Source organism: Ceratotherium simum, chromosome 6 (genome assembly GCF_057802395.1).
Source record: "Ceratotherium simum simum isolate JZ-2026a chromosome 6, ASM5780239v1, whole genome shotgun sequence".
In the NCBI taxonomy this organism is placed as follows: Eukaryota; Metazoa; Chordata; class Mammalia; order Perissodactyla; family Rhinocerotidae; genus Ceratotherium; species Ceratotherium simum.
This window is the reverse complement of record NC_141905.1, coordinates 7,181,988-7,202,257: the sequence shown is the minus strand read 5'-3', so window position 1 is coordinate 7,202,257 and position 20,270 is coordinate 7,181,988. Positions and strand designations below refer to the sequence as shown.

The 20,270-nt window shown below is 48.6% G+C and overlaps 1 protein-coding gene across 1 annotated transcript in view; it reads left to right on the top strand.

The window, feature by feature from the left end:
• FRMPD2 (FERM and PDZ domain containing 2) overlaps nucleotides 1–20,270 on the top strand; it is an 83,950-nt gene that overhangs the window by 52,921 nt on the left and 10,759 nt on the right. The window contains exons 17-26 of the mRNA XM_087431818.1: nucleotides 42–134; nucleotides 824–931; nucleotides 1,024–1,140; nucleotides 4,315–4,517; nucleotides 8,171–8,275; nucleotides 9,308–9,401; nucleotides 10,238–10,323; nucleotides 12,029–12,176; nucleotides 14,108–14,322; nucleotides 15,239–15,337. Of these exons, the coding sequence (XP_087287944.1) occupies nucleotides 42–134; nucleotides 824–931; nucleotides 1,024–1,140; nucleotides 4,315–4,517; nucleotides 8,171–8,275; nucleotides 9,308–9,401; nucleotides 10,238–10,323; nucleotides 12,029–12,176; nucleotides 14,108–14,322; nucleotides 15,239–15,337 (1,268 nt within the window). The remainder of the gene's footprint in view (nucleotides 1–41; nucleotides 135–823; nucleotides 932–1,023; nucleotides 1,141–4,314; nucleotides 4,518–8,170; nucleotides 8,276–9,307; nucleotides 9,402–10,237; nucleotides 10,324–12,028; nucleotides 12,177–14,107; nucleotides 14,323–15,238; nucleotides 15,338–20,270) is intronic.

The following is a 20,270-nucleotide window of genomic DNA, read 5'->3' as shown; positions in this document are numbered from 1 at the left end:
TGGGGGAAAAGCACAATGTGGGGCTTTCTTGCCGCCTCTAGGGTCACAACATAACAGGAGAAAGAGCTTCCCAGCAGACCCGAATGGAGAAATCATGCACGTGACCCTGACTCGGGATCCACGGCGTGGCTTTGGTAAGAGGGCCCCAGCCGGTGAGCCCCAGCCTCTCCCTCTGGCAGGGGGAGGTGTGTGCCATCTTCCCTCTGACTTTTCTACTCTTCTTTCTGGCCTCTCCTCTCCCAGTTTGTCTTTCTCATTGATCACTTCTGCTTTTTCCTCCCTTTAAGTGTCTCCAAAGAGCAATGGGACTTTGGGGTCTAAGTTTTCCTTTTAGACCTGATAAAAGGGGTGCATATCTTGAGAATCTTAGTACAAGACGGAAAAAGGCATTTATTCTTAATATCATGTAACCATCTTTCTTTAGTATATTTAGATTCTTGGTGATAGGGAGGAATAGTCGACCTTTTTCACCTCCTACTATTTACCATTGAAGACCCTTAAAAACCACATAAGAAACAAGATACTGAGACAAGATACTTGATTTAAAAAAATCATCCCTTTCTATCTCTGATTATCTACTGGAGCAAAATCCAGTGCACATTGGTGGGCTGCGTTCCTGGCTTTAGCTGTCTTGACTAATGGGAGCAATCCATTTTTCTCCATGTGTCATGGCGGAGTACAAAGAGCCGTTTGAGGATCAGAGGACCTAGTAAAAATATCAGCTATGCCGCTTGGTAGCTGTGTGATCTCCAGCAAATAACCTAACCTCTCTGAGCTGCAAAAATCATTAAGTATCATCTCATTAAACATCGTTGGATTACAGGTTTTGTCATTAATGAGGGAGAAGATACAGACAAAGTTGACCCTGGCATCTTTATATCATCTATTATACCTGGGGGACCAGCTGAAAAAGCTAAAAAGATCAAACCAGGTGCGTCTTTTTAAATTGCCAGAGATGCTGCCTTAAGAAACAGCTCTTTCTTATTTCCTTGATGGTATCTTTGAGATGTTTTATTTTTCTAGGAGGGCAGATACTAGCCTTGAATCACATCAGTCTGGAGGGCTTCACATTCGACATGGTTGTTAGAATGATTCAGAATTCTCCTGACAACATAGAATTAATCATTTCTCAGTCAAAAGGTATGTCTTAACCTGCTTTCAGAAGCCGGAGAGCTTTCTTTATTTTCGGGGGTACATTTTGCCACTGGGTAAAACGGTAACATGGGTAATGGATTTTCAAGTCCATGAAGGCCTTTGGCGTTGTTTCCTCTTGGTAGCAGCTTGCCAAGAAGCAATGTGCTGCACAGATCAGTGAGCTCAGGGGCTGAACGGGCTCTACCTTTGCTTGTCCTGCTGACTGGGCACAGCCTGCTCTGGTTCTTGAGGAGATGTGGCTGATGCAGCCGGCATGTTGTTTTTTGTCCATGCTTCTTGCATGACAGGGAGGACATTCTTTTTTTTTTTGGTTTTTGGTTTTTTGGTTTTTTTTTGGTGAGGAAGATTGGCCCTGGGCTAACATCTGTGCTTATCTTCCTCTACTTTATATGTGGGACACCTGCCACAGCATGGCTTGATAAGCAGTGTGTAGGTCTGTGCCTGGGATCTGAACCTGAGAACCCTGGGCCGCCGAAGCGGAGCACGCGAACCCAACCACTACGCTACTGGGCTGGCCCCAGGGAGGACATTCTTTTTGCAATCCAAGTCCTTTTAGAAAGTGACTGCTCCAGGATTTCTACATAGTTAGGGCTTAGGTGTGGCAATCAGGGAAGGAGACAAGGACTGTTCTTGAAGCTGAAATTGCATAGCAAGCATGCTAGTCTTACTTAAGACAAAGCATAAGAGATCAACCAAAAGAGCAAAGGTTTTTTTTTTTTCTTTTAAGATGCTTTTATTCATCCTTTAGATAACTATGAGAGAGCAACAATTGCCTATATCAAAAAATAATACTATTGTGTTTATTTGGGGCAGGATTGGGAGGATGAGGGGGGTAATGGGGGGATGTTAACATCCCCTTCCCTCCCAGTTCCCTGGCACCACCACTGCTTTTTGGCTGGATGATCCTGTAATTTAACAGTAGACTGCCTGCAAATCCAGGCTCATGGATTTCCTCCTCACACTCCAGGGTCGTTGTACAGTTTCCCCTTGTGTGCAGAAATGCTTGACATCACACCAGCCAGCATTTTCTAGATCCTAAATGTGGGCACTCCATTGGCCTTGCCTTCTGAAAACCATGCACACTCTCTCACTTTCTCACCCGTATACAGCATCACCAGATGGCTTTCCAGGTGTTGTAGCTGCCCCTGGTCCAGAGGCCATGGGCAGATGGCAGGTGGCAAAGCTGGGGCCTCAGCCGTACACCTTTCACCCTGTGGTTAGAGCTGCCCCGGGGGTCTGCCCCGGCACTTCTACAACACCAGCCCCAGCACACTGTCTGTTGAATTTCCCAATATTTTTACTATTCTTCCCACAATATTTTAGCTCGTCTTGCATTTCCCTCCACACTTTGCTTAGCAGTGGGATAGAAGGGAGCACCCATTTTCGTCAGGAAACATAATACAGCTGAGCTGGGATCAATTCAGTGTTGTTCAAGGATGGCCTGCTGTGATGGTGGATGTCGAAAACTGGCACCCAAAGTGTGCGAAACTCAAGCCACAGTCTCACTTTGGAATTTTAGATGATGGATTTCCCACAATGCCTGTGAATTATGTGTCCTCTCGCAATGCTGGCTCATCACAGTTGGGGTTCCTTACACAGCTGTTCCTGTTGCTGGAGGAAGATGGTTCCAAAGTGACGCTGGCTGGATCACTGTGGGCAGAGGCTTGACCGCCATGAATTTCTATCTGGTTAGGCTGCTGTTGGGGCAGGCGGTCTAGAACGGAGGTCAGGGACAAGACAGATAACATCCCGTCATGAGCAGCCATCACTGTCCGTGATAGATTGAGTTTACCCACAGAAGGTCTGCTAGCTTGTATTTCCATTAGGCAGGACACAAGTTGCACAGCTTCACTTTTTAATTCAATCATAAGTCCCATCCGTCTCTTGTGGAAGGTGTGGAAGAAAATGAACAGATGCTTACAACATTGCCAGAAGGACGGTGACAGTAGAATCTGTGAATGAAATGGCCAGGAATAAGGCGTTACAGAACAGTGGTCCCACTGTTCTCTACTGAATACCTTTAGGTTCGAATAACTTCATATCTAATTCATTAAATTAAGTTCATGCAACATGTGAGTTTGGGCACTTCCCTGGGTGCTAATGAATCTGTATGAAAAGTAGTAAACCTACTTGTGTGCTTATATACCCAGATCTAAAGAAAATCTAACTATTATGCCTTCCTCCCACATACATTTGTTGAGCAGCTAATATTAACATATTAAGGGTAAATATATTTATTGAGGCTCTACCCTGTACTAAGCTGTAATCTCTTTGTCTCTCTCTTTGTACATATTCAAAAAATCTCTCTATATATGATCTCTAAGCCTCACCAACCCTATAAGGTAGCTGATATTATCTCTATTTTCGATATAAGGAAATTGAGGTCCAGAAATATTAAATACCTTGCCTGAAGTTTTACCTATTGATTCCTGACATCATGTTCTTTCTTCTGTTCTGTGCCAGGTCAAGGGTCAGACTTGGGGTAGATGGGGGTCAGTGGCCCAGCCTTCACCCGCAGGGAGTCCATAGTCTGGTTAGTAACAAGTGCCCTGAAAGGACTCTACATGTTGGTCTTTGGATCCATGGCGATTAGAGGTGTGCTCAGCAAGGACTCGGGAAGAGGCTGGGTTTAAGAGCAACACCGCATGCTGGTTGTGGGGTATGGGGAAGATCTCAATCCCTTTGACTCTGCTTCTTCATGTTTGAGCTGGGATAAGACCTTCCTGGTGGGTATGTTCAAAAGATGGACAGAAATATATATGTGTGTATTTATGTGCGTTTGTGTCTCTATGTGTGTGTGAGTATATGTGTGTGTTTCTGGGTGGGTGAGTGTTGTGTGTCTGTGTGTGTGTGTGTGTGGTGCCCATCACATGGCAAGAACTTAATGAGGGGGACCTGGCATTATTAACTCATTTAATTGCTCATGTGTTTTCATAATTGGGTCGCACAAGCTCTATTTAAGTTTCAAAATCACATCCAGAATCTTCCCTTCCTCTATTCTAAATGCATCATCATTCAGGAGGTGCTAAACTCACATCGTTCCCAGCAGCTATAAAAGGCCTCTTCCTCTGGAGGAAAACGCTGTCCCCCATAACAGATGCCACCAAGGGCTGTTGAGAGCTGTTTCTGAGCTGTTGAATCTTTGGCTGGTTTTTGTAGGTGTTTGTGGAAATACCCCAAGCAAGGAGAAGAACACAGAGAATTCTGGGCGTTTCTCTACAGACAGCCTGAGCAACGGGCACCAGGGAGGTTTTCCATCACACACACAAGACCAGGAGAGAAATACTGAAGAACTAGAAATGGCTTGGACTCAGAGCTTGATGCCCAGGCTAAGGCCTCAGCTCTCCCCTCTGCCATTAAAGGTAATCTTTCCCTTGGTTCGCTTTCTAGAATTTGCAGGAAAGAGAACAGGCCGTGGAGCCCAAGAGCCCTGGCTCCAAAGTCCCTCTTTGCTCTCTATTTGTCATGTCAGGTAGATAGAGGGGACTTAACCCCTCTGGCCGTCAGTTTTCTCATCTGAAAAATGGACATCAATGCCTGCACTGCATGGTTGTTGAGAAGGATATCAAGGGGAAAAGGCCAAGCTCCTAGCGCAGCGCCTGGGCCACAGGGCTCCGTGTTTGAGCCTCCAGCATCCTTACTCACGAACTGCAATTATTACCGGTAGTAACTTTGGTTGCTGCCAAGGGAAATGCAGGGACAATCAAGCATCTTGGCCTCCACTTGGTCCTTAGGCTGCAACTCAATGGCTTTGCTCTTGACAAGCACACCCAGGGGGAAGCAGACAGAGGCTGGCTTTGGTGGACAGAGAGCTGTGTGCTTCAGTCCCAGGGAACCCCTCCAGCCATGTCTCCTTGGACACTGAGTGGAGTGGTCTCCTTTTGCCCCTTCAGACCTTTCTCCCTTCTGCTCTGGAGCCCTCAAAGCTGACGTTCATGGACTGTGCCAGCCCTCTGGTTGGCTCTGCCCCGGAGAAGCCCTGTGACTAGAAAAAACTCCCTATTTTCCTTTACTGTCACACTCCTACCTCACTCACAGCACTTTTGACACCAGATGTGTGGGCCTCCCACACCAGGCGATTCAGACACTAACTGACCAGAGTTAGCACCAGATCCCACAGTGTGAGTCTCAGTCCCACAAGACCGCCCCCACTTCGGGTGTCAATTGCAGGTAGTAGATCCCCAGGTTACGCAGACTTCTGACTGACTTGGCCACAAATTGGAGGTTCCCACAACCCCTTCCTTGGGTTTGATAATTTCCTGGAGCAGCTCACAGCATTCAGGAAAACAGTTTACTTGTTATTGCTGGTTTATTGCAGAGGATGTTTTAAAGAGTACGAGTGAACAGCCAGATGAAGAGATCCTTAGGGAGAGGTCTGGAAGGGTCCTGAGCGCAGGAGCTTCTGTCCCTGTGGAGTTGGGGTGCACCATCCTCCTGGTACATAGGTGTGTTCACCAACCTGGAAGCTCTCTGAACCTCGTGCTTTTGGGATGTTTATGGGGACTTCATCATGTAGGCATGAGCCGTCATTAACTCCATCTCCAGTCTCTCTCCCCTCCCTGGAGGATGGGGAAGGGGGCTGAAAGTTCCAAGCTTCTAATCAGGGCTTCACCTTTCTGGTCACCAGCCCCCATCCTGAAGCTGTCCAGGAGCCCCCCAAGAGTTGTCTTATTAGAACAAAAGACAGTCCTATTATCCAAGAAATTCCAGGAGATTGAGGAGCTCTGTGTGAGATGCTCCTGTCGCCCCCATCACTCAGGAAATTCCAAGGGATTTGGGAGCTCTGTGTCAGGAACCATGGTCAAAGACCAAATATTAGAACAAAAGATGCTCCTAGTGCTCTTATGACTTAGGAAATGACAAGGGTTTAAGGAGCTCTGTGCCAGGACTGGCGGGCAGAGGCCAATATATATATATTTTCTATTATTTCACACCCTGGTAGGAGCCTGCAGTTGGGGACAAGTGAGGATAGACTTGTCACTCTCTCCGTGTGCTCAGGTTGGTTGATGTCCCTCTCCAGAAGAGCACAGCTCCTATGAGGTGCTCTTCGCCATGGAACTACTCTTTAGGTTCCATCAGCCACCCCCTCCTCTCCCTTCAGCCTCAGAGAAGGTAGCAGCACCCAATGTTCTAGCCCCGCGTGCTTAGCTCTCCTTGTTGTTTTCTCTAAATGCTGCCAACACCTTTGAGAACAGGCCTTGCATGAGCTCTCCTCTGCCACCCAAGTTGAGTGCGTGCACCTTCTCTTTCCTTCTGGGCCTCTGGTTCACACAGGCAAGTTACCCCACCTCTCTCAACCTCATTTTTATCTTTTATAATAGAGGTGACTGTGCCTGTCCACAGAGCTGTGGAGACAAACGTGCCCAGGACCTGGCTCGCAGGAGGGCTCCATGAATGTTGGCTCCTTGCTAATTGGCCATGATGCTCACCTGGATGGTGCATCCCATAAAGAGCTGGATGAGGGGCCAGCAAGATAATAATTAACTAAAAGTAGACATTTAGTGAGTGATTAACCATGTGTCAGTCGGGGGCCTGAGTGCTCGTATGTGTTATATCATGTAACCTCCATTACAAGCCTATGAGATAATTACCATCATCAACCCTTTAATGGGGGTCGGGGGTTCCTGAGGCACAGAGAGGAGAGGAATGTGCCATGGTCTCTCCGAGAGTGAGTGGCATACCTGGGATTCAAATCCAAGGAGTGGGACTCCAGAGCAGGAACCTTCACCCCAGGGCTGCACTCCGGAAGGCCCTGTTTGCAGGAAGCAGGGCCGAGAGGGCTTCAGGTTGGGGCCTCTGGGGCTGCACACCTGTGAGCTGGTCCTTGGCAGGCAGTTGAGGGGAGTGATGGTGCTTCAAGGCCACGGCTGACCATGACATGGGCTGTAGAACCCGTACAGTCCCGGCTCTGCTGGGTCACGTGGCCAGCTCTGTGAGCAGGTAACCTTCGGCGGCACGGTCAAGTTGACACTCTTGCACTTTGGACCTCATCCTCAGTGGTTGCTTTACTCTTTGAATTTTAAAATTTGGACAAGACAAATGGGGTGTGGAGTGTCTCTGGACAATCGGGGGCTCGTCTGTCACTATACCAGTCTCTTTGGAGCCTCTTCTGTTGGATTGATAATTTTTTGCCTTATTTCAGCCTGTTTATTTTCTTATGTATTATTGTATTTTCCAACCTGGTGCACCAGGAAGCAGCTAAGCAAACGGGGCAGATAGGACATAATGCTGGGAGTGTCAGTGGCTGCCTTCTGGGGACAGCTCATTAACAGTTTCTCCCCCACTGGACAGTGGTTCAATCTGGGCAGTGTCTTACCACTGCCATCCCCCCAGCAACTTGCACAGTGCCTGGCACTGCATAGGTGCTCAGTTAACGTTGTCACATGATTGGATGAATGAATAAACCAATCATACATAGTTTTTGCCATAGTGCACAGCAAGATGCCTGGCACGTGGTAGATAACTCTTCTCCTCTGTCCTTCCCTCCAGACTTCAACCACTGTAAAGTAGGGACCCAATGCATCTACTCTGGCTAGGGGTGATTATAGGTCCTCCTGAGGTTCTCTCCTATTTGAGAAGCTGCTGTGTGTCTGGTGTCCAGCATGCCATCACTTGGCCGGTGGCATGTGTGAAGAGACCAGGAAGTGCTTGGATGACTTCACTTCTCGTCATGATATTTGCATCTTGGATGGAAACAGGAGGGGACCTCCATTTATTGAGCCCTGCTGTGTGTTGGGCATCATTCACAGTTACAGTTAGAAGGAGATCTCTCATTCTAGTTTTGTGGATTGGGAAACCCAGGCTGGAGAGACCAAGAGACCGGTCCAGGGTCACACGGGGGGAGCTGATAAAGCTGGGAATGAATCCCTTGTTGGCCCAGCTCTGAAACTCCTGCTCCTTTGGGTGTGCAATGTGGCCGGCTCCTGAGAGCAGGTGAGAGCTAAGAGGTGCCATCTGCTGAGGCGTGGTAAGTGCCTTCATGCCTTCTTTATTTTTGTCTGTCTGTTTGGGGCAGGGTGCTGGTTCTTCTCATCCTCCATCACCTTCAGAAACCGATGCCAGTGAAATCTACTTCGTGGAACTGGTTAAAGAAGATGGGACACTTGGATTCAGTGTGACTGTAAGAGTTATTAGGAGAGCTTGGAAAGTAAACAGTTGAAAAGATGTTCTTCTGGAGCCTTAGTGGGCATTCCACTCTTCATAATGTGCTCCTTGGGTGCAAGCAGCGCGTGGGAAGTGGGTGAACCAAGAAAGTCGGTGCAGGCCTGCATGGGGGATGGGAGTTCAAGGACAGGCTGGGAGACACAGGGCAAATGTGGGGTGAGCAGGAACTCCAAGCAGTGTGGGTGGGACTGGGTGAGGGGTCCTGACTCTGAGGTTACCCTGGACAACAAGGCGAGGGCAGCAGGGCTGCGGGGACATAAGCTAAGGTGAGTGGAGTACTCCACGGTCACCCACCCAGGGTCACCGTGGAGCTCCCACTTCCAAGGCCAGGACAAGTCAGGTTGGCAAGACCTCTGTTCAGGACGGACACTTTGCATTTGGTTTCAAGTTCTATTTGGCAGACCCTGGACGAGAGAGGAAAAAAACTGTACAAGAATGATATAATCCCACTGATGTCAAAATCTGTATTTTTGTGTGTACATATGCATGAAGAAATTAGAAGAAAAAGATAGAGATCTTTATCTAGTGACCCGTTCATGATCTATTGTTAAGTGAAAAAAAAAAAAAAAGTTGCAGAATATCGTGTAGTTTAATTCCACTTTTGTATCCACAAAGCAACACACAAGCATACAGGACATGTCAGGCACCAGCCTTTGGGCCTGTGGCCAGACCCAGGGCCTGTACTGGTCCCTGCTCATGGACAGACGCTGTGGTGCGTTGATGTGACTCTGATTTCTGAGCACCTGCCGGGGGCCAGCGCTGAGGCTGGATACGGCACAGCTGCCTCACCAGCCCGTGTTGTTATACTTCTTGCGAGCACCTAACCTTGCTGCTCGGTGGATAACATGGTCCAAACCAACAAGGGGATGTATAAGATGGTGTCACCTGGAGACGGGTAGCGTAGCAGGCAGTTGGGCTCTCTTGGGAGGTTGGGGAGGCCCTCCCAGGAGGAGGCAGACGGTGGTGAGTTTTTCATCGTGTTTTCTAGGGTGGTGTCAACACAAGCGTGCTTTATGGAGGTATCTATGTGAAATCCATCGTTCCTGGAGGGCCAGCTGCCAAGGAAGGGCAGATCCTGCAGGGTGAGAGATGGAGTTCTGTGGGACTCTGCATTCTGTGGTGTGATGAGCCCTGGCCTGGGAGGTGCAGCCTGAGACCTTGTACAAGCGATTGCTCTCCAGCTCACGGTTTCCTCAACCGGAGAAGGGGGTGATTTGACCTGGCCCACCCACTTGTTAGGTTAACGTGGGGATCAACTGTTTGTAGCGGCACATTGGGAAGCATGAGGTGATTTAGAAATATGAGATTTTCAATAAGCTTGTTGCTGTTTGGCCTTCATGGGAGAAAGTAGTGCTTCCCATGGAGGACAGAGTGCACATCAGTGACCCCAACTAGTATCTGGGGGGGACACCACCAGCCTCCTCTCTGCCCTTCCTCACATCCACTGCTTTGAAGGAAGGGGGTGATTTTTGCTGTTCTCCAAAACAGCCAGAATTGAGCTAAAAAGGGCACCCGAGAGCTTGCTTATCTCTATTTTCCCTAGAATTCCAGTGTCCCTGGCATCAACCAGGTCTCCTGAACCTTTTCTGAAATAAAAAATATCCTGGGGATATAAATATTACCCCTAAGCGACTTGAAAAAACTTTCAACAACAGTTTCTCAGGAGAACAGGAGAAGGAGTGAGGTTGTACAGAGCTGGCTCAACCACTCAGTGAGCCAGTAATAGAAAGACTTCTAGACCATTGACCTGTGAAGGTGTTCAGGGAGGCCCTGGCCCACAGGCCCAGGCAGGGCTCCTCGCAGCTCTGCTTCCCGTCCCTCCTTGAGGCTGTGTGGAGGGGCGCGGGGCAGGGGCCTCCCAGAAAAGTTGTCCCTGCAGCCCAGGAGCCCTGGGCTATGACATCTCTCCCCCTCCCAGGTGACCGGCTCTTGCAGGTGGATGGAGTGAGTCTGTGCGGCCTCACCCACAGGCAGGCCGTGCAGTGCCTCAAGAGTTCTGGGCAGGTGAGTGCACCGTTCCTGGAGCTCCCCTTCCTTCTGGTGATTTCCCGACAAGGGGGGCGGGGGAAGAGTCAGGAAACAAAACAAGACTTTTTCTTTGCTTTTTTTCTCTTTCACTTCTTCCTTGTACCAACACTTTTCTATGGGGATGTTAAACCCAGGAAGAAGCAGACAGATGTTCCCAAGCAGAAAACCTCACCATCTATAAATAACCTTGAAGAGCTTCCTTGTCGCTTGCCTCCATTCTGGAGTCAGACAGCTGCACAGGGCTGATGGAGTGAAGTGAGCTCTCCTGCCCGGCTCTGGCTGCCCCTCACGCTCTCTGCTCCAGGCCTATCTGACCAGGGCTTCTGTCTGCTCCCAGGCCCTCTCACCCGCCGGCCTCCGCACGTGCTGACAGAGCTCTCCCAGTTCATGCTGTTCCCAACACCCTGTGTGGTTACAGGCCATGCTATCCTGGGATTCTTATCACAGTGAGGTAGAAATTCAAACACCAAGGGCTGGAGGCATTCACCATCATGTGCTCCTCATTCTGTGCAGTGCCCAGGCAGCATTGGGATGTTATCATACTGTTTTCCTACCTCTGTCTGAGGGTGGGAGCCTTTGCTTGCCCCATTGTCCTAAGCCACAGGGCTGGCTTCGCCCTCTTGGTAATGAGGGCGTTGGCAGGGACAGAAAGGACTCCTGGGGGCCCTTCTGGCAAACTGAGCGGCAGAAGGAACCCTTTTGCTTCCCTTCCCAAAGCAGTCTTCTGGTTTGTGGTGGGATTTACCTGTATTGGTGACCTTTATTGACATATCTCGAGTACAGAGTCACAATTTATTAGTACTCTCTGTTCTTTAGACTTTTGCTAATGAACATGGTTAGAGAAGGTCCTTGGCCAGCCTACTGGCGGTAATGACAGGTAGGAATTGTTGCTCTGGGATCATGGCTTGGTGCTGAATGACAATTGCAGCAGAAGGATGTTGGCTTCCAGATGCTTTGGGTAACCAGAGTCTAGAGTGCATGGGGAAGAAATAGGGCCTGGGATACATGCTAGGGTGTGGGCTTTAGGTGATGGGAAACATTGGAGAGTTTTAATCAAGAGTGTTCCATGTTCAATGTGTATCTGAGATCAATCCATGGGTACCCAGGAGGGGAGTGGACCGAAGCAGGAGAAGATAGGGTCCAAGAAGCCAAGTTAGCTGCAGCTTGCCACAGTCCAGCCGGACACTGGCAGCGGGAGAGGGAATGGAGGAGGGGAGAGCCCTGGGGGAGATGTTTCTGATGGAGAACATGCAAGCCTTAGAAACCAGATGGGTGTTTGGAGGGCAGAGGGGAAGAGCTGGACCACTGCAAGTGTGGCCCCTGGGAGGATGGTTGAGAGATGCTTCCGTGTTCTATGACAGCCAGTGCAAGGGAGGAATGTTTTAGGCAGAATGGGGTGGAATAGGGGAAGTGAGGGTGAGTGAAAGGAAGAAGATGAATTTGGCCTTAAATACCCTGAAGTGGAGGTACATGTGTTACTTCCAGGAGTATTTGTCCAACAAGCCATTGGAAATATGGCTCTGGATCCCAAAAACTAGGCTAGATTGGAGATTTTGATTTGACATTCAGACGAAGCAGCTCCTGGAAGTATCAGGAAATTAGGAAGCATTTGCAGGCTAAAAGGAGAGCCTCCTGGTTGCCATATGAAGTGTAAATTGAGTTTCTCCACCCATCCTTCTAGGTTGTAAGACTCTTCTTAGAGAGAAGAGGCCCCAGGACCGCACAGCAGTGTCCTTCTGCTAATGACAGGATGGGAGATGAATGCACGGCTGTTTCCTTGGCAACAGCCTCGCCTGGCAGGCCCGCAAGCTGTGTCTCCGTGACAGATGGTGAGAAGAGAGAGAATTGAGTGTTACTATTGTCATGTCATCCTGTGCTGCTTTTGAACTGTCAGCTCAAAAGGGAAAGCAGGACGGCTTCCTCTGGGTTGTTAAAAGATAGTGAGCAGTGGTGGTCATGACGCAGCCAGCTTTCTGACACGGTAAAAGTCAATCTAATGGAATATGTTTCTGGAAAAAAAAATGCACTATCTCATAATGATGACCAGGCATAATTCTGTCCCTAAGCCTTCTGAGGTTTTCTGGTCAGCTGCCAGAATGTTTGTGTTTAAATATTTAGGGATGAAATTGGAGTGAAAGAGTCAGGCAGTTTCTGACCAAAGCTCGATGTTTCAGTCAAGACACTCATAACAGACAGTCTGAGGAGTGAGGAGGTAGTTGGGGAGAGGGAGGTGCTCAGAACCCTAGCCTTGTTATTAGCATCATTTAACAAAGCAAACCTCCGGTCCATTTCCAGGGGCATCATTGCACATCTTCTGATGGGGTGCCTCTCTGCACCTTCCTGTGATTCTGTTTCCTGCTAGGAAAACTTTTATTTCCTTAGTATATCATGATTTGGAGCTTGGCCATTTTTCAGTCTCTTTATAGAGATTTTCCTGAAGGTGTAAGTCAGGTTGAACGCAAGGGGTAGCCGCAGCGAGTGATGGAGTTGAGTGGAGGGGGAGCACCTGTGCGTAAATCAAGTCTGTTTCGTCTTTCATCGCTCCTCTGCTCACTCCAGGAGGGCCTTTCAGAAACTGACTACGAGACGAGGTGAGGGGCCAGATGGTGGCGATGGGGAACTCGGTCATATGGCACAGCTGAACCTGAAAGCTTCTGACGCTTTCATTCTTGCTCCTGATCAAAGTTTACCCGTCAGGGCTCCGTCCCTCTGTTGACTGATTGCCAACTGAGCTGGCGATGGCAGACTAGGGTAGACCCAGAGGCCTCTGTCTGTCAGATGACCGAGGTTCCCGGGGCTGTGCCCATCTTTGATGCCGAAGGGTAGCTGTTTCATCTTACGGTCAGTCCACGCGGCTGAACAAACAGTAGCTAAAACATTTCCATAGAGTTGACCATAGTTATCTCCACAGACTAATTCCACCACATTTTGTTTCGAGTATACTAAAAAATGATTGAGGTTCAAAGTAGTAATAGGAATATGTGTGAAACAAGTTTTACTAAATGATATGGGCATACTGTGTATGTCTATAAACTGTATCTTTACATATAAACTTTGTTGATTACCTAAAATTGCTCTGTCCAATATGGTAGCTACTTGTCACACGTGGCTATTGAGTACTTGACATGTGGCCAATCCAAATTGATAGAATACATACTCGATTTTTGATGACTTAGTTCATAAGAAGAATGTAATATATCTCATTGATAATTTTTTTCATATTGATTACATGTTTACATGGTAATATTTTAGATACATGGGGTTAAATAAAATATGATTGTTTATTTTACCTATTTCTTCTTACTGTTTAAAATGTAGCTATTTAAAATATGTAGTTTGCATTTGTGGCTCACGTTCTATTTCCATTGGACAGCACTGATCTATAGCATGTATAATGGACTCTGTCATAAAAATTAGCCACATGAAATCTCTTTATGTAAAACAGAAATGATTTGGGGCTGGCCTGTGGTGTAGTAGTTAAGTTCATCATGCTCTGCTTTGGTGGCCCGGGTTCGCGGGTTCGGATCTCGGGCGCGGACATACACCACTCGTCAGCCACGCTGTGGTGGTGACCCACATACAAAGTGGACGAAGATTGGCACAGATGTTAGCTCAGGGACAATCTTTCTCAGCAAAAAAAAAAACCAAAAAACAAAAAACCCAGAAATGATTCATCTACTTGACAGTTTTCATTTTGAGGCTGATCAACTTCATTTGTAATCTACCGAAGGATTTATCTTGTTCACATCCCACAATACAGGTGCTAAGTTTGAAGTCAAACTGAAAAAGAACGCCAGTGGTTTGGGGTTCAGCTTCGTGCAGATGGAGAGAGAGAGCTGCAGCCATCTCAAGAACGACCTTGTGAGGATTAAGAGGCTCTTCCCGGGGCAGCCAGCTGAGGAGAATGGGGCCATTGCGGCTGGTGACATCATCCTGGCCGTGAACGGAAGGCCCACGGAAGGCCTCGTTTTCCAGGTGGGAGGCCGTGAGTGAGGTAGCCCTGTGTGCAAGCTGACGTCAGCCGTGCTTCTCCCAGGCCCACCCACCGTTGGGAATACTCTGGGTTCTGGAAAATCATATCTGGAGCCTGGACTTGATTACAATTGGCAGAACATGCTCACATTTAACTTTCCATCCCGCTTCTTAAGTATCTGACCTTGAGGGAGCCTTGCTTTTAATTAGGTTCACAATGAAACTGAAGCTAAACCCCTGGCTTCTGTGCTGGCTAACGGTCTGCTAACATGCATTCCGCGAGATGGGTGAGAGGCTGAAGGGTCTTCAGTGGGGCCCTGTCTGCCCTTCTTCCCATTCCTCTGTTAAATTTACAGCTTTTGACATATAGTGTTGCACTGGTTATCCTGTGTATGATAAAACGTATAATTAAAAAAAGAGAGTGAAAAGCGCACTTCTCAATGTCTATAGCAGAAAATCGCAGTGAAATATTGTGCGTATCAGCCGGGGTCCTGGCAGGAAACGGAGTCATTTGAGGAGAGTTGAACACAGGTGTGGGCTGCTTATTGGGAAGCTCAAGGGAGCGTGTAGAGCCCTGGGGCTGGGAACCGTGGATGCAGTCATCCACGCCCCAAGTCCAAAGGGACGTGGGAAGGAGAAATTAGCCCCAGAAACTGGGAGCGGGGTGGAGCAGACCCTGCCCGTTTCCAGCCCAGCTCTGGTACATCACCTTTGTGGGAACCGCAGACTGGTGGCCTTGGCTCCTCGCACTTGGGGAAGTCAGGCCCACGGTGGTGTTCTCCAGAGTTCTCTGGGGCTGAGAAGCAGATCAAGGTGAGGGGTGGGGGGCCCAGCACCAGGGAGATGGGGGGGGCACAGAGGAGGAGACCCCGCAGCTGTGCCAGCCCCACGTCTAACCGCGGAGTGTGGTTTCTCGCAGGAGGTGCTCCATTTACTGCGAGGAGCCTCGCAGGAAGTCACGCTCCTGCTGTGCCGACCCCCTCCAGGTGCGCTGCCTGAGATGGACCAGGGGTGGCAGGTAAGATGCGGTGTCCTCTGCTCTCTCCACGGGCCTCATGCTCAGGCCCCTTTTCATGTCTGGTGGGTCCTGAGGAGCCCAGCTTGGTGTTACGTCGGGTTCAACACCACCTTCTCTCTCTGGGGCAGGACAATAGCTGGCCCCCAAGCTCCATTAGTCTGTGACCGTTCAGGAGGCCCTGTGTCTGCCTTCGCCTTCCCCTCCCTGCTCCTGCCTCTCTCAACGTCTGGGTCTTCCTGTAGATGGTTATATGTTTAGAACTTTAGGCCGTGAAACTTCTAGAGCCAGGCTCCCTGGCAGCCCAAGGATCAAAGTAAGGAAACTGGGAGCAAGGAGAGTAGGTATGAAACCAGACCAAGGGAAAGTAAGAATTTCCATTCTGAGGAGTGAAGTGGAAAACAGGATACATGTCCACCATCCTAAAGCATGAATTAGACACATAGGTCTAGTGCAAAGAAAAGAGGCTTTGGAATCTGGAAAATTCGGAATTTTTACCTTGGTGCCTGTGTTAGTCAGGTTCTCCAGAGAAATAGAACCAATAGGATGTGTATGTGTATATGTATATACAGAGCCTCTACCTCTATCTCTATCATTATCTCTGTCTGTATCTATATAGGGAGAAAGATTTTAAGGAACTGGCTCACGTGGTTGTGGGATTGTGGGGGCTGGCCAGTCTAAATTCTGTAGGGTAGGCTGGCAGGCTGGAAACCCAGGGAGGAGTTGATGTTGCAGCATGAGTCCTAAGGCAGCCTGGAGGCAGAATTTATTCTTTCTTGGAGATCTCAGTCTTTTTCTCTTAAGGCCTTCAACTGATTATATGAGGCCCACCCACATTATGGAGGATGATTTGCTTTACTCAAAGTCTATTGATTTAAATGTTAATCTCATCTAAAAAATACCTTCACAGAAACATCTAGACTAGTGTTTGACCAAATATCTGGGTACCGTGGCCTAGCCAGGTTGACATATAAAATTAACCTTCATAAAGCCACCTGTTGGGTGCCTGGGACACAGACTCTGCGGCAGGGATTCAAGCGCAGGAAGTATATAGAGCCAGCTCTTGGGACATCCAGTAAGGGTGAGGGAAGCAGGGCTGGGGGGAAGGGGAAGTTAGTGCGGTGCCGCTGCAGTAGGGGCCTTGGCTGACACAGGGGGCCCTGGAGCTGGGATGGCCTCTCAGAGCTGTCGTGAATTGGGGCAGGAAAGCCTGTGCCTTTGCACCCTGCATCACCCAGCATGGGGGCGTGGGCTGCCCCACAGGGGTGGCTGAACTTTGGCTGAGGCGGCTCCCTTGAGCTGAGCCCGATTCCTGGGGAGGGGCCAGCTGTGAGCTGTCAGGAGCCGGCACTCCTGGCAGCTGGGAGATGAGAGCCTCAGTCCGGGAGGGGGATGGTGTGGGCACCTTGGAACCACCTGCACCTGCTCTCACTCGCTTGCTGCGTGGGCCCTGGGCACTTGTCTAACTTTTCCAGGCCTCATGATTCCTCATCTATAAGACGTGGATAAAATCGGTCACTTACCGTCACTGAGGGTGACAGTCACTAGAGACGGCATAGGGGATTTGGTGACCTAGATCCTCTTAATTCTTGGACTCCAAAAGTGCATTTGATACAGACTTTGGTGAGAAAAGAGCTATGGGAGGGAAATCAGAAAGTTGCCACTTTGGGAAAGAAGGTAGATGGTGTGTTAAGTACCTGAACAGGGTGGGAGCAGGTCAAGTTTCACACGCAAAGATCAGGCCAAGGGGCTTGTTCCCTGTGTTGTTGTTGAGCCACCTGGGAAATGCCAGGGAAGATGTCTTTCTGTATCCTCCTGTTCTGAGGAGAATAGCTGCTCCCAGGAGAGCCCAGAAAAGCGTAGTGGGGAGGGCTTGGGCTGAGGTGCGGTGAGCTTGCTTTCCCTCTCCTCGTACCTGACGGCCACATGGAAGAGAGTTGTCATGCATTCATAGGGCTCCAGAGGTCAGATTGAACACCAAGGAAGGGAGCATTTAGTTCACAAGTAGAAAAGCAGTTATGAGAAGGAGGCAGCCGTACAGACATCTGGAGTAGGTCATTCCAGGCAGAAGGGATAGCAAGTGCAAAGACTCTGAGACAGGAATGAGCCTGGACATTTGAGGGACAGAAGGTAACAGATGTGCCTGGACTGTAGTTACTGAAGGTGAGCGTGGAAGGGGACGATGTTGTGGAGGGAGGCAGGGGCCACGTCAGGTAGGGTCTTGTAGGTCTTGGTGATGTGCTGATTCTATCCTGGCTGCAATGGGAAGCCTTCGGGCTGGGACTGCTGGGAGAGTAAAGAGTTGAGCAGGAGCATGCCCTCATCTGGTCTAGACTTTAGAAAGATCACTCAGGCTGCTGGTGGAGGTGGACTGGAGCCAGGAAGCCAGCAGACATTGGGGTACGAGATTATTGTGGCCTGGACTCAGGTTGTAACTGAATAGTTGGTAAGAAGTAGTCAGATTTGGGATATGTCTGGGAGGCAGAGCCTGTGGGATTACCTTTGGACTAGATGTGGGTATGAGGAAAAGGAGCAATCCAAGTTTGGCTTGAGCAACTGGATGAATGGTGGTACGACTTACCAAGACCGGGAGTGCTTAGAGGGAGCAGGTAAGGGTAGTCCGCGGAGGAGAAGCAGTAGTTCCTGACAGCATGCAAAACCAAAATGTGTCTGGAACAGCCACCAGAGACGGCTATCAGGCAGTCATTTGTGGAGAAGTGGTATGAAGTCAGCACTGGGAAAAGTGGATTTGGGAATTGTCAGCAAATAATGCCATTTAAAGCCGTGAAATGGACCAGATCATCTTGGGAAAGAGTACAGATAAAGTCAAGAAGAGGGCTGAGAAGTGAGCCATGGGACACTCCTACATTGGGAGGCCTGGTTCAAAGAAATGAGACAGCAAATGAGACTGAGAAGAAGGGGCCTGGCAGGTGGGAGGAAACGAGGAATGGGCAGAGTTCAGAGTAAACCCCATGCTTAAGTGAGTAAGTGAGTAAAGGGTGCTCTCAAGAAGGAGAGAGGGACCAATTATGCTGAATGAGATGAGGACAGATAATTGTCCTTTGGCTTTAGAAAGATGCAGGTCGTTAGAGACCCTGATTAGAGCTCTTTCAGTTGAATGATGGGGACAGAAGCCTGGTTGGGTAGGTGCAGGGAGAAAGGGGGAGATGCAGAAATAGTGAGTATAGACTGTCGTTTGAAGAGCAGAGAAATGGGGTGGCTGGCAGGTGGAGGAGGATGCTGGGATGGAGATGCAGGCTGGTCCATGGAGTCTGCCATGGGGAGGAGAAAGGTTCTTATCTGAAAGTGCCCATGCTCACTGTGAAGTAAGAGGCAAGGTGGGGTGGGGGGATTGTCGGAGACTTGAGGAGAGAGAAGATGAGAAATAATTTAGAAGGTAGAGAGAACAAGAAACTGGATTTACTAAGGAAGTAGAGAGAGATTATCTGGCAGTCTTGAGTGTCCATTTGACTTCTGCAGTCACACATTTGACATTAGTCAGTGGCTCAGAGGCAGGCCACTGTGAAGTCCACAGATAGTGTCACTAGGACTTGGAATTAAATTATAGCACCTGTGAGTAACATATGATGGAGGCAGAGGGGGACAAGAGGATGGGAACTCAGAGTTTTCTTTGTTTTCAAAAGAGTGATTATGGGGCAGAGCCGTGGAATCTAAGCAGAGTGAAAGGGAAGTGAGGACATTGCGGGGGAGGGTGAGCGGCGCATCTATTGGAACCTTGAAGAGGTGGAAGGGTTGCTGGAGAGAGAGTACTGGGGATGAGGAGCCAGAGGGAGAGGGACGGTTAAAAATGAGAGTTGGGAGGGCTCCCAAGGAGCATAAGAGAAAATGTAACTGTGCTTACTGTTTCTTTTTTATCTGCTCCATTTCAAATTTTGATTTTTGGTATACCCTTTATAATGTACATTATGTATAGTAGAGTTGTGTTTATGGTTTATAATTAAGTAAAAGTTCATATTTGGGGGTGTATCCCCCTCTCATTGTGGGGAGTGGGCAATCAGAAAGGTAAGGAGACCAGTGTGCTGGGTGGCAGAGGAAAGGTTCCCCTGTTATAGGTGAGGGCGGGGGCAGGTCACAGCCCTGGTGGCACGGAAATCCGTGTGCTCTATGACACCAGGGAGATAGGTCATGGGTGGAAGTGCTAAAAGATAATTTTCAGGAGAAGATAAAATCATGACTTGCACATAGATGTAAAAATGAACACACATTCAAGATTTGATCTCAGTCATTCAGTGAGGAAACACAGCAGGTGTTAAAACTGGTTCAAAAGGGGTTTCAAAGAATAACATGTTTATTTTTGCAGGGTTAAGAATTAACTAAAAGCAACGAATACAGCTAGAATCAGATAACCCAGAACGTTGTGCTATAGACAATGCACAGTTTCCTTTTGAAGCACCGATTTTTTTTTTCTTATAAAAAGTTGAGCAGTGTTAGCACATCATAGTGGGCTATCAAAATCATAGCCTAAAGGGCCCAACAGGGGTGTAAGCAGTTAAGGAGAATCAAGTAATGTCTGGAGAGGTGAGGAGGAGACCCAGGAAGCGGCATCCTGATGGGAAGGGGTTGAGGCTGCGAAAATGGGCTGTCTTGGATGAGGACAGATGCAGACAGAGAGACTTTTAAAAAAATTTCTTATTGGAGATAAAGAGTCATTGTTACTTCTGTTTTCATATTTTCTAAGTTTACAAAATATTTTTTATTTAAAAAAACAATGCTTGCATTTATTGAGAGCTTCTAACGTCCCCAAGCTAAGGGGCCGAGCGATGGTTAAGTGCGTCGCCAAGGGCCCGGTGGGAGCTGGGGTCCTGACAGAGGGCACTGACCCCAGGGCCCATCTCTTAACTGCTCTGCTCTATAATCACATTAAAAAAACATTATTTTGGGGGCCAGCCCTGTGGCTTGGCGGTTAAGTGCACGC